General features: G+C 39.4%; 1 protein-coding gene across 1 annotated transcript; it reads left to right on the top strand.

Annotated features, from left to right (window-relative positions):
* Positions 1–5,870: 5,870 nt before the first annotated feature.
* DIRAS2 (DIRAS family GTPase 2) lies at positions 5,871–6,470 on the top strand. The gene has a single exon (XM_007445624.1). It carries the CDS (start codon positions 5,871–5,873, stop codon positions 6,468–6,470), a length of 600 nt encoding a protein of 199 aa, XP_007445686.1.
* The last annotated feature ends 6,965 nt before the right edge of the window (positions 6,471–13,435 follow it).

Genomic DNA, 13,435 nt, shown 5'->3' with positions numbered 1-13,435 from the left:
ATCCTCTTTCCCACCCGTCTAACCCTTACCTTAACCTTTGCCAACTGTCCGTTCTTCTTTCCTTAATCTCCAAATTTCCTTAAAGAGAAATCTACACTTCTTGTCTTTGTAACCCTCTCATCTCGTCACTCTCATACCCATTGCAGAATGACTCGTACTCCCCAGCACCACTTAACTGAAACTTTGCCAATCTTCCTTTACTTCTGTGCAGCTGAGCCACACTGACTCCATTTTGTCAGCTCCATCTTAGTTCTACAATCCTACCCCTTCTCTTCTCTGCATGACTGAGCTTTTGCCTAACTCACAAAGAATACATCCAAGCCAGATAAGTTTCCTATCAACTTCTACCCTTGCCTTCATCTGATGTGAAAACTGGAAGAGTGCCTTTGCTGGCACAGATGTTCATGAGACCCCCGCTGGGGAGGAAAAATTCCCAGTTCCTGACAGGTACAGACGTGCTTCTCACTTGGTAGTCAGATTCTATATTTCACTTTGGCCCCTTTAAATTCCCCTGTACCCCTCTCAGCAGGGTGGAATGCAGCTGTGAATGCTTCTGGATTGCTGTCTGCCTGATCCAACCTGTATGTAAGTTCACTTCAATAAACTTCATAATTCTACTTTATGGAGTTGCCTGCTTCATTTTTCAGTCTCAGTTTGGGGAATATTATTCAATATCCCTATCTTTGAACAACTTCCTAGTCTCCAAAATCAAAGCCTTACTTTCCAGGTCTATCATACTTGAACTCTAACAATAGTATTCCTTTAACTGGGGTCTGAGAATGAATCCTATTAGATTTCCCAGTTTTTTAATTTTTTAAAAAAATTGTGATTTTATTTCCATGATAATTTTAAAAGAATAAAATCATTCAGAATAATCTGTATAACCACCTTATAACTTATAACAGTGTAGTGTTAACACCTTTGTAACCACCACCCATGTGAAAATATGCACATTTCTAGCACCCAGCAGGCTGCCTAGCACATCTCAACTGTCAGATTCAACCAGGTTGTTGCATGTATTATTCTTTGTATTGTTCTTTGCGTTGCTTTTTCTTATGGTATGAATAAGTTAATTCAGTGTATTTCTTTTTATAGTATGAATATTCCATTCTTTGCTTATCATTTCTACTGTGAAGATGTGTGTTGTTTCCATCATCTGGCTATTAGGAATAAAGCCGAGCCTGTTAACGTTTAGCACATTATTTCTCCCACCGAATCAGTTTCAGAATCAGTAGACAATGTTATCACATACAGTGGAATGCTGCCCTATACAATGTCTTTTTTAAAACTACAGCTTTATTGAGATATAATTCACCCAATTAAAGTATACGCTTTAGTAGTTTTTAGTATATTCACAGGGTCATGCAATCATTACCACAGTCAGTTTTAGAATGTTTCATCACTCAAAAGGAAACTCTGTCCAGTCACTTCCCATTTCTCCCCAATGCCCATGTCACCCCAACCCTAGGAGACCACAAATACCCTTTCTCTCTATAAATCTGCAATTCTGCATGTCTCATATGAATGGAATCATACAATATGTGTGGTCTTTTGTTACTGGCTTCTTTCATTTAGCATCATATTTTCAAGGCTTATCCACGCTATAGCATGTATCAGTACTTCATATCTATTTATTCTTGAATAATATTTCATTGTATGGATCTACCACATTTTACTTATCCCTTCATTAGTTGGTGAACATTTGGGTTTTTCCACTTTTTGGCTATTATGAATAATGTTGCTATGAATATTCACATACAATTTTTTGTGTGGCTGTGTTTTCATTTCCCATGGGTATAGAATTATGGAAAACACTGGGCCTTATGGTAATTCTGTTTAAGCTTTTGAGGAAGTGATAGAATGTTTTCCAAAGCAGCTATACCACTTTACATTGAAACCAGCAATGCACAGGTGTTCCAATTTCTCTACAACATTGCCAACATTTGTTATTTTCTGTTTTTGTTTTTTTTTTAATTTGTGATTTTGTTAAAGTCTTCCAAGTGGCAGTGAAGTGGTATTTCATTGTGGTTTGATTTGCATTTCCCTAATAATTAGTAATAGTAATGTTGAGTATCTTTTCAAGTGCTTATTGTCCATTGGTATAGCTTCTTTAGAGAAATGTCTATTCAAGTGCTTTGTTCATTTTTAGTTTGGGTGTTTTCCTTGCTGTTATTGAATGACAGGAGTTTATTATATGTTCTGGAATTAATCACTTGTCAGATATATGATTTGTAGAAATTTTCTCCCTTTCTCTGGGTTGCCTATTACTTTCTTGAAGTCAAATTTACCTATTTTTAATCTTGTTCATGCTTTTGATATCACACCAAAGAAACCATTGCCAAATCAAAGATCACAAATTTATGCCTATATTTTCTTTTAAGAGTTTTATAGTTTTTGGTCTTACATTTAGGCCTTTGATCCATTTTGAGTTAATTTTTGTATATGGTATAAGGGAGGGATCCAATTTCATTCCTTTGTATGTGAATATCAGTTGTCCAGCATCATTTGTTGAAAAGACTATTCTTTCTCTATTGAATTTTCTGACATCCTTCTCAAAAATAAGTTAACTGTAAAAGTCAGAGTTTATTTCTCAACTCTGAAGTTTTTCATTCATATATTTGTCTATCCTGTGCCAATATCACACTGTCTTGATTATTGTAGCTTTGTAGTGAGTTTGAAATCATGAAGTATGTGTTCTCCAACTTTGTTCTTTTTTTCTTTCAGTCAACATTGGTTTGACTATTCTGGGTCTCTTGAATTTTCCTGTGAATATTGGGATCAGCTTGTCAATTTCTGTAAAGTAGTCAGTTGGGATTTTCTTAGGGATTGCATTGAATGTGTAGGTGATTCAGGGACTATTTCTATCTTAACAAAATTAAGTCCTCTGATACATAAACATGGATGTCTTTCCACTAATGTAGGTCTTCAATTTCTTTCAACAATATTTTGTAACTTTCAGAGTATACATTTTGTACTTCTTTGTTAAGGTTATTCCTAAGTATCTTATTCTTTTTCATGATATTGTAAATGGAATTAGTTTCTTAATTTTAGATTGTTCATCTCAAGTGTGTAGAAATACAATTAATTTTTAAATGGGTATGTATTCTGAAAACTTGTTGAACTATTTTATTAGTTCTAATAGTTTTTAGTGGAGTCCCTAGGATATTCTATCTACAAAGTCATGCCACCTGCAATATAGTTTTGTTTCATTCTTTTCCAATCTGGATGGCTTTTATTTCATTTTCTTGCCTAATTCTCCTGGTTAAAACCTCCAGTAAAATGTTGAATAGAAGCTGTAAGAGTGGAAACTCTTTTTCCTGATCCTAGGGAGAAAGCATTCAATCTTTTACCATTAAGTATTGTGTTAGTTTGGTATTTTTCATTATATGCCCATTATCTGGTTGAGGAAGTTCCCTTTTATTGCTGGTTTAGGTGTTTTTGTTTTAAGATAATGGTGTGCTGAATTTTGTCAATTTTTTGTATCTACTGAGGTAGCATGGTTTTTGTCTTTTATTGATATGGTGTGTTACATTATATACATGTTTTATATATATATATATATATATATATATATATGTATATATATGAAACCAACTTTGCATTGCTGGCATAAATTCTACTTGGTTATGATGTATAATCTTTCTGTATATTGATGGATTCAATTTGCTAGTATTTTGTTGATTTTTATATTTATATTCATAAGAGAAATGGGTCTGTAGTTTTCTCATGACATCTTTGTCTGGTATTGGTATCAGGATAATATTGGATTCAGAAAGATTAAGAAGTGTTTCCTCCTATTAAGTTTTTTGGAAGGCTGTGAAGAATTGGTATTAATTCTTCTTTAAATGTTTGCTGGAGTTCACCAGTGAAGCCATCTGGACCTGGGCATTTTCTTTTTAGATAGTTTTTTGATTACTATCCAATTAAAGTTCTATTCATATTTTTGATTTCTTCTTGTGTCTACTTGAGTAGTTTCCATCTGTTTTATCTGAGGAATCTAACTTGTTGGCTTACAGTTGGTCATGCCCTTGTAATCTTCATTTCTGCAAGATCAGTAATGTTTCCTCTTTCATTCCTGATTTTAATAATTTGAGTCTTCTCACTGTTTTGTTTGTTCAGTCTAGTGCAAAAATTAATTTTGTTGATATTTTCAAAAGAACAGATTTTGGTTCTATTAATTTGTTCTGTTGGTTTTCTATTCTTTATTACTTTCCATTGTAATCTAATCTTTCATTTTTCTTCCTTTGGGTTCAGTTTGTTCTTTTTTAAAAAAAATTGTAACCATTTAAAACATCAAAGTATAGTTGATTTACAATGTTGTGTTAGTTTCAGGTGTCCAGCAAAGAGAATCAGTTATACATACATACACATATATGTATGTATGTATATACATATAGATGCTTCTTTGGTTTTTTGCAAGGTTAGGGATACCAAGTGCGCACAGAGCAGCTGAGTATTCAATTGAGCAGATTTGCAGGCAGATGTACATGGTGAACTCAGAAAGAAATCAGGAGATGAGATGCCACAGTCCTGGGCTTTGATCTGATCTGTCTGCCAGTAGACATTAGCTGCACATACCCATTTCCTTCCATGGCTAATTATATTTAATTTTTACCAGTCTCTGAGAATGACTTTGAGCAATGCCTTTTATTACTGTCCCTTGGTTACTCTAAGATTAGAAAAGTGAAAGTCAGCACAATGTTGCCTGGAGAAAATGGGTTCCATACTTAACATTACCGTATTACGTGTCTACTTTGTTTTAAAAATGTTGGCTGTTTCTTGAGTCTCTACTTTTTGCATGTCATATGTCCTTTCTTACGAAAGAAGGAACGGGATGAAAGATGTTTGATAATCTGTATGTCAGGAAACGGGTGATGTTTGTGATGAAGGGAAACCCCATTCTACTCCATTTTAATGACCATTAATAGTGGTTTATATCACTATCTTAGTAACACTTGACTTCTTATAATTCTTAAAAATAGAGCACCCATAATCATTTTAAATTTGATTAATAAAAGGACCCTCCAAGCTTCTTAGTTAACTGTCAACTTCTACTGCTAAATGAGAGTCCACACCATGGCCTGAGTAGTGCCCAGGCCCCTGTGACCAGCTCTCTGTCCAGCAACCTGTGGGACAGCAGCCTGTGGGACAGAGATACTGCAGTTTGCATCCCTGCCTCACTGGCTGTGTGAAGTTGGGGACATTATATTCCCCTATTCCTTCTGTGTTTCCTCATTTCACAACAGGGATAATGACACCAGTTCTGCAGGCTGGTGAGGATTTCATGAGTTAATATAAACACTGAGTAAAAATTGCATTCTCCTCGCCTTTAACCCCCGCCTTGTACTTTAAAAAAATTACATATTATGACCAGTGTATTGGGTGTTCACAGTACTTCAGGTTAAATAGTAAAGATCTGCTGTGATTGTGATTGTGTGTGTGTGTGTGTATGTTGGGGCTTGGTTAATTTCCATTTCCCCATTACCTTTCCTGGATTCTGCTTCCCTTGGGCTGACTTGGCATCTTTTCCCTGAGCACAGGGTGATGTGAGAGCAATGCTGCTCAGAACCATGGTCCAATAAGGAGGAATAGACTGGCTCCAGTTAGCCACTCAGTAGATCAACAGCCCTGTTGAAAACTGGGGATTAGCCATAATTATTGGATTTAGAATTACAGAATTATAAAACGAAATTTGAATTGTTCTTGTGTTGGGAAAGTGAAAGCAAACTGTACCATTTCAATTTTGTTTTAAGCTATCAAGAGAGGGTAAAGCAACCTTTTCCTAGATTTTTCTTTTACTAATTCTCTCAAACAACATCTGCTTCCTTTGCTAGGTGCTTCCTAGTTGATCGTTGGAGCCCTCAAGCAACATGCCAGAGCAGAGCAACGATTACCGGGTGGCCGTGTTCGGCGCAGGTGGTGTTGGCAAGAGCTCTCTGGTCTTGCGGTTTGTGAAAGGTACATTCCGGGAGAGCTACATCCCCACTGTGGAAGACACCTACCGGCAGGTCATCAGCTGTGACAAGAGCATCTGCACCCTGCAGATCACGGACACTACGGGCAGCCACCAGTTCCCTGCCATGCAGCGGCTGTCCATCTCCAAAGGGCATGCCTTCATTCTGGTCTACTCCATCACCAGCCGGCAGTCCTTGGAGGAGCTCAAACCCATCTATGAACAAATCTGTGAGATCAAAGGGGATGTGGAGAGCATCCCCATCATGCTGGTGGGGAACAAGTGTGACGAGAGCCCGAACCGCGAGGTGGAGAGCAGCGAGGCCGAGGCGCTGGCACGCAAGTGGAAGTGCGCCTTCATGGAGACCTCAGCTAAGCTCAACCACAATGTGAAGGAGCTCTTCCAGGAGCTGCTCAACCTGGAGAAGCGCAGGACCGTGAGCCTCCAGATAGATGGGAAAAAGAGCAAGCAGCAGAAGAGGAAAGAAAAGCTCAAGGGCAAGTGTGTGATCATGTGAACTCCCTCCCATGGGAGCAGCAATTGTGTGTCTCCCTCTCCTCCCCTCCCCCCCACGTGAAACCCACAGTCGTCAGGGTAGCATGTCAGATGCCCACGTGTTAAATATTGCATTTTGACTGAGATGTGCGCTGTTGTCCTCAGAGGGCATTTTACACCACCACCAGTAAGCACCCCCTCTCCAGAATCAGGGAATCTGACAAATGCTTAAAATGAAAACTAACATGCTCAGCATCACAGGGAAACGAATGGGGTGCCAGCCATTTCTGGAGGCATCGTTCGCCATCAGGAGGCGTGAGGGCTTGTGCTCTCGGAAGCAGCGTGTGCCGATAGGGGGAAATACTATCTGCATACATGTGAGATCATGTTAACCCAGAGCTGCAAGCACCACCCCCAGACCAGGCATCCCCTCTGCTCATAAGCCAGTGACAGCCCTTGGGGAGGGGAGGGGTGGGAAGAGGTGAGAAGACCAGGCCAAAGTTGTTCGGTTCCATGGTTCTTTTACTGAATTAAAAATAACACAGCCTCTGTACCCACCAGACGATGTTCACTGTCAGTTCCCAGCTGACCTGTGAGCCTTGCCACTCTGAGGCGAGGTCCTCACCTCACTAAGTCTAGTTATTAGCAGGTATCGTTTTAGCCTTTTAGGGTATTTCTTTTCACATACAATGATGAATTCACTAAGAGTGTGCCGCTCTGTCAGAAATTCTTCAATTTCTGTTTAAAATGTTTGCGTAACGATATTGTGGACAATACTAAAACATCGCAATAACGCTCCCGTGTGTTATATTGTGAGAGTTTTAGAAATGTGAAGTTTCCTTCCTTTGACCTATGAGGGTTATAACTCTTCCAGCCCTCAGATTTTAAATAAAAGCAATTAAAGTAGCTATTTTTTAGACATTTTTGTCCTCCAACATGATTTTCTTCTTTTCAGTATCTCGATCTGTGTCCAACTGGGTAACAGCCAACAAAGGCCATCCGAAGACCAAAAGCCACATCCATTTTCTAAAAGACACGGACTTGTCTGTGCCATACTTTGCATCTTAATGAAATACGTTGAAACAAAGGTTGTTCACTGTGTTTTTGATGACTATCTATAACGAGTATATTCCTGGGAAATGCATTCAAGTAATAGATTATCGTGCATGTTCCATTAGAAATGTCTTCTAAGAGCTGTTCAATGCAGGGTTCACTCTGAAAATGATTATCTTTTCCTCCTAATGATCTCGTGTGCATCCTCAATCCTTCAAACCAAATTACGGCCACTGCTGGTTCCTGCATGCTAGGTGGAAATGGGTCCGGCAGGCTCTGTCACAGGCCGGACATAGCCCACTCAGCTTATTCTTCTGCCGTCCTCAAGGCTGCTTTGGCTCTGCTTCCTGAAAATTCCCACTGACAGAGCCTGTAAATTCTCCTGTTTGTTCCAGTCTGCATCCCACTCAGGCCTCCTCTGGAATTTTCCCTTTCAGCACACCTTCCTGTTGCCTGCCTGGCAGGCAGAGAGAGTGATGCCCTCAGGATCATGTAAGGGGAGCTTCTCGGCTTCTGGGCAGCAGCACCCAGCTGGGGCAGGATGGTCAAGTTCGGACGTTTGCACATACCCTTCTCTCCTGCACTTGCTGTGTCTTTCCTGTGCCTCCTGCTACAGCAACTAGTGGGCAGTTCTGTGCTCTCAACAGATCCTAAATTAACCTTTTTCTGGTTAAATTTTCTTGCCTTCATCTCATTCCCTCTCCTCTGCTAATAAGTCATCCTTGTGATGTATTTAGTGTGTGGGAGGTACTTTGAGAACCATTGGCTCCATGGTCAGCCCACCTCTCTGGCCTCCTAGAACAGAACTTGGGCAGGGAGGGTAGAGAAGTAGCCTGGGTGCCACCAAATCCCTCTCCAAATCCCAATGGACACACCTTCTGATGGGCTCCTTCTGTTCCAAGTGGCTGTTCCACAGCCTTCACAGTGAGATCTCATTGGTGTGTTTTCTAGAACATTTGCTTTTCAAATTGTCCCTACCTTTTTTTTTTCTATTTCTATTCTCAGAGAGATGTCATCCATTTGTAATCTGGATATGGGTTAAGTGGAAGAAGAAACAGGACTTCATGGCCAAAATGAACTTTAGAGATCTTGGGTGGGTTAAACTAATGGTAAAATGTGATGTCTGCCACAGGCTGTAATGTCCGTAAGTCTCTCAGTGTGTGGGCTCCCTGTCACTGCCCCATTCTTCCTAATCCAAGTTAGAAATTCATTTAGCCCTCTCAAGGCGTTGTCTACATTTTTAAGTGTGTACAGCTTGATCAATATGAGAAGCTTGTTAATTATTGAAAATCTGATCTCGTTCAGGACACATTTTCTTCCTTTGTATTTTGCCTGTGAGTTTATTGGAAGGCCATTGATGCTTCAATCATGGGTCTTTATTCTGAGATCATTTTTTATGAACTGCACTGAGGATATAGATGATTATCTCAAAATAATATTTTCGGAGCTCCCCAATGGACATTCAGGGCTCGAGGAGTTAGTGCCACTGAACCAGATGTTTTTAGCATTTATGTGGGCCAGTCCCCTAATAAGTAGTTGTGGTTCTTGAGGACCCGTCCTGCATTGCATATGGACACAGAAGATTTTGACCTTGCCACAGTAAGTTACAAAACTCAAAATATTGCTTTGAAGATGGCACTCCGGGAATAAGCTTGGGGCTCCATGGGTCCCTTTCTGTCCCTGCCAATCCCTCTTCCATCTGATGACAAGCCATGGGCGTGCCCTGGGCATGCATGCAATACAGCAAGACCAACACAAGAACAACATTGAATTGTTCATTAGATCTAAAATTATATATATATATAATATTTATAATTTATCTTCCTGCATTTTGAAGTATAAAGTAATACATTGTACATATCTGTAAGCTAGTATATTTGTTTCACCATTTGTAATATTTAAGAAATGCTCTCTTTATAGAACAGAAGTATTAAATATACCCCCAAAATGCTCTGTGATACTTAATTTTTTTTTTCAAAATTTGTAACGTGTTGCTCCTACATAAGCTCTCTGGAAATGTCCATAACTAATGGGACACATGTAAACCCTCAAAGATCCATCCTGGAATTCAGTGCCCCACAAAGACAGTGTGTGGACAGAACATTTACAGAGCATGACTTTTATACATGTGGGATAGCAATGTGTATATTTATATTTAAGGTGTATTTACCGTTACAGCTCCATTATCTATTTTACTTACAGTTGTAAAAATCATTCTTGCATACAAGTTTCTAGTTGCCAGTGATATTCTGAAAATAAAGCTTCGGTTCTGACACACGGCTGGAAGGTGGTGGTATTTCTTACTCTTCAGGGCATAGTGGGTCTGTGATGGTTTTGCCCTAGTTCTTCTGCAGCTGCTTTCTAACACCTGTTGACCACATAGCAGATTGTCAGGCCCTGCAGGTCTGGGGTCGGCAACCGCAGCTGCCCTGCGGTGTTGTAAGGAAATTTCCTCACTGTCTGTCACTGGGCTGACATGATGCTCCGGGCAGAGTGAGGTGAGAGGGAAGGAGTAGGATCAGGGCCCCTCCTTGTCTTAGAATAGGAGTAGTGAAGTGGAGAAAAACTCCTCTTTGATCCTGTTTCCCCCAAATCTCCTGGCCTCCTCAGGAAAGCCAGGCTGTTAAGTGGAGTTGATGTACAAAGCCCCAGCACTGTTCCTGGGCACAATTTCTGTTTGACACCCTTGGTCCTTACTCCTTCTTCTCAACACCAACTATAAAATAAACCTGACTTGATTTTGAAAGACAACAACTATCAACAAAACAAAACCATCATTCAGCCACTGAATAGCTAGATGACCGTGGGCAGGTTCTTAACCTCCCTGTGCTTCTGCAAAATGGGAATCATTAGCATCCGCAGCATGAGTGGCCATGAGAATTAAATTAACTATAAGCACAAAGCAGTTGGAGCTATCTTGTCACATTTTGAGCCTTCAATGGAAATAAAACCCCTAGGACTATGTAAGACTCTTTCGAAGGTCTGTGGCAGTGTGAAAATTAATCTATGCAGATACAGCAATCAGCCAGAACCTTTCAGTTTCTTTAAGCCTCTTTAACAGCTCTCTCCAGTCTGGCTCTCGGCACACTCCACCCCTCCTCCCCCTCCCAAGATCATTAATACTACATTATTCAGGGATTTCTCCATTTACAGAAATAATTAACAACCAGCAGGCCCCATTAGGCCCCATTAAAGGGCATCCCATCCAGTGCTTATCAAGCTTTAATGTGCAAATAAAGCACTTGAGACCTGTGCTTCAGCAGAGTCTGAGTCAGCAGGATGGGGTGGGGCCTAAGAATCTGCACTTCTAACAGGTTCCTAGGTTCTATGAATGCTCCTGGCCCACTGACCATGGTTTGAGTAGCAAGGTTGTAATCTACTTATACTCCAATTTTGTTGCACATTGGAATCGTGGAGTTTTGAAACTTATTGATACTGTTGGGGAGGAAAAATTTTCCTCTACCCTTCTAGGTTCTTCTGGCTGACCTATAACAGAGAAGAGCCAATTCCGACTCCATGTTGGTTATGTTTCTTTTACTTTAACCTTTGCTTTTCTTTGCTTTTGTTATTATAATCACTGTCTATAGCTGTAAGCATACGCATACGTAATGGCCTGCAACTGGGAACCATGCCCCTCTGCCTGACTGTTAAACTAAAAGGCCTTTGTTCAGCCCACAGAGAGACATTCTGACCCTGCCCACCTGTGAATGGCTGCAGAAAAGAAGAAATTAACACATCCCCTCCGATATGGCAAGATAAATGGCCTTTTTACTTTACTCCCTCACCTCCTCCCCGTCTCTGTTCTATAAAAAAATCTGTCATCCAGGCCCCAATAAGATGGTTTTTTGGGGACCCTAGTCCACCATCCTCACGGTCTGCTGGCTTTCCGAATAAGTCACTATTCCTTGCCCCAACTCTTTGTCTCCCTATTTATTGGCCTGTCATGTGGTGAGCAGAGCGAACTTGGACTCAGTAACAGTCCTAATAATTACATTGACATGAGAGTAACAGGAGAAAAACAAAATTTAATTATGTACAAAACTAGTTTGAACCAACTAGGCCCAAGAACCAACTAGGTAGAAGACTGGATCTCCAGTAGACCTTGAGCCTCATTATATGCTCACTGTAACACATTTGCATGCTAAGTGATACACCCACAGGTGCCAAGAGAGTTCTGAGGCTGACCATAAAAGGCCAAAAACTAGGAGGTGGCCCAATTCCTGGGAATCCCCACCCCATCTTCTAAATTGTTAGAATGTTCTTCCCCCTCATTAGTGTATGCAATTACCCAGCCCATAAAAAGTTCTCTAAGTAAACTCGCTTCCACTTTACTATGGCTCCCTCTTGAATTCTTTCCTCATTTGGCAACCCACGCCAGGAACTCTCCCAACTCACAGGAGAGATGGGACATGACCATTCTCCCTCACCCCCTTCTCCAGCAACAGAATCTAATATCCACAGAAGAATATTACTGAGACATAATTTTTCTCTCTCAACATCACCCTCATTTTTACCAAAGAGAAACAAATTAAGATTAACTTATTTGAAAAATGAGTCTAGTTTCATTACACTTGGCCTGGCTATTTATATGAGTGCAGCAAGAATAGTGATTGACCACATAGACTCTTTTATTCTGCTTTGCTGGAATTTTTCATAAGGAATCCCAGATTGAACTTTTAAATGCTTCGCAAGACTAGGAGGCAAAGCTAAGGACTTGTTTGTCATCAGATTTCCCCTGCAATATCTAAAGTTTTGGGTTAATTCCTTTGATTTTGAGGTCCACAACATGTTCAGAGGTTCCTGCACTTGCCAAGAAGTGACTTTTTTTTACCTGGTTAGGCTATCAGGAGCCCTGTAAGCAAGGTACCAGACTTTTTTCAAGGGGCTTTATTGGCTCCATTAAGTCAATCTTAGTTCCTTAAACCTGTTTAGTCATATTTGAGTTTATGCATGCTTCTCTCAAAGGCATGACATCCCAGTCAAAGCCTTGGTAATATAGCCAGTGCTTCCAATTGTGTCCTGTTATAAAGAGAACAGATTCTTAGTGAACTTATGCAAATAACTATACTGCCATAAAGAATACTCATTGAATTTTCAAATTCTGGAGGAATCATGTAGGGAGAAAAAGGTAACAGTCTGCTTCAAAGGAATAATTTACCAAACTTCTGTAAGTCATAGTTTAAGAGGAAAGTTTTCCTTATATCTGGAAAACAAAACATTAACAAAAATTAACACTGTTTCAACCAAAAAAGTCATAAAATTTATAATCATCCTATTCATTCAGTCCCATGTAATTAATTCTTGTTGATCTTGATCTTTAGTTAGTAGTTTTATGAAGCCATCTGTTTCTCTATTAGTGTTTTGTAAATTCTTACCTAGTTTAGTGGTATGGTCTGAAAGTTAACAGAGACAGTATTTTAGAATATGTTAAGAGTCCTTTCCATGAATTTCTCTGAAGATGAAACATATTTGAAAAAGCAAAAAGACTTAAAAATGACCATGATTATCAAATGAGAATTCATTAATGTAATTGACAAGGAAATTTGGTTATTTTTGTGACACACATTTTAAAATAGTAATTAGGATTACAAACAATAACATTATACTAGGACATATCAGATTTTTAGGAATTTTATATATTTTCTAGAACACTTACATTATTAACATTTACCCATACAACATAACCTCAGAAGGTTTATTATCACTTATTTGATAATGTTTCCCATGTAATTTAACATATCAAATACACCTAATTAGTTTAATCTCTCTCCTTTTGTAAGTAGAGAGAATATATCCTTTGGGATGCTCCAGGTGCCCTCTAGAAATTCTCAAAGTTAGTTTTTGGTCAAAAAGACTTCATTTAGAATTTGATTTGGGGGGAAGTTTGTCAAAAATATCAGAGATTTTAGAACACTTGGTCAACTAGGATAGTAA

Source organism: Lipotes vexillifer, unplaced genomic scaffold (genome assembly GCF_000442215.2).
Source record: "Lipotes vexillifer unplaced genomic scaffold, Lipotes_vexillifer_v1.1 scaffold72, whole genome shotgun sequence".
Taxonomy (NCBI): domain Eukaryota; kingdom Metazoa; phylum Chordata; class Mammalia; order Artiodactyla; family Lipotidae; genus Lipotes; species Lipotes vexillifer.
This window is presented reverse-complemented; position numbering and strand designations above follow the sequence as displayed.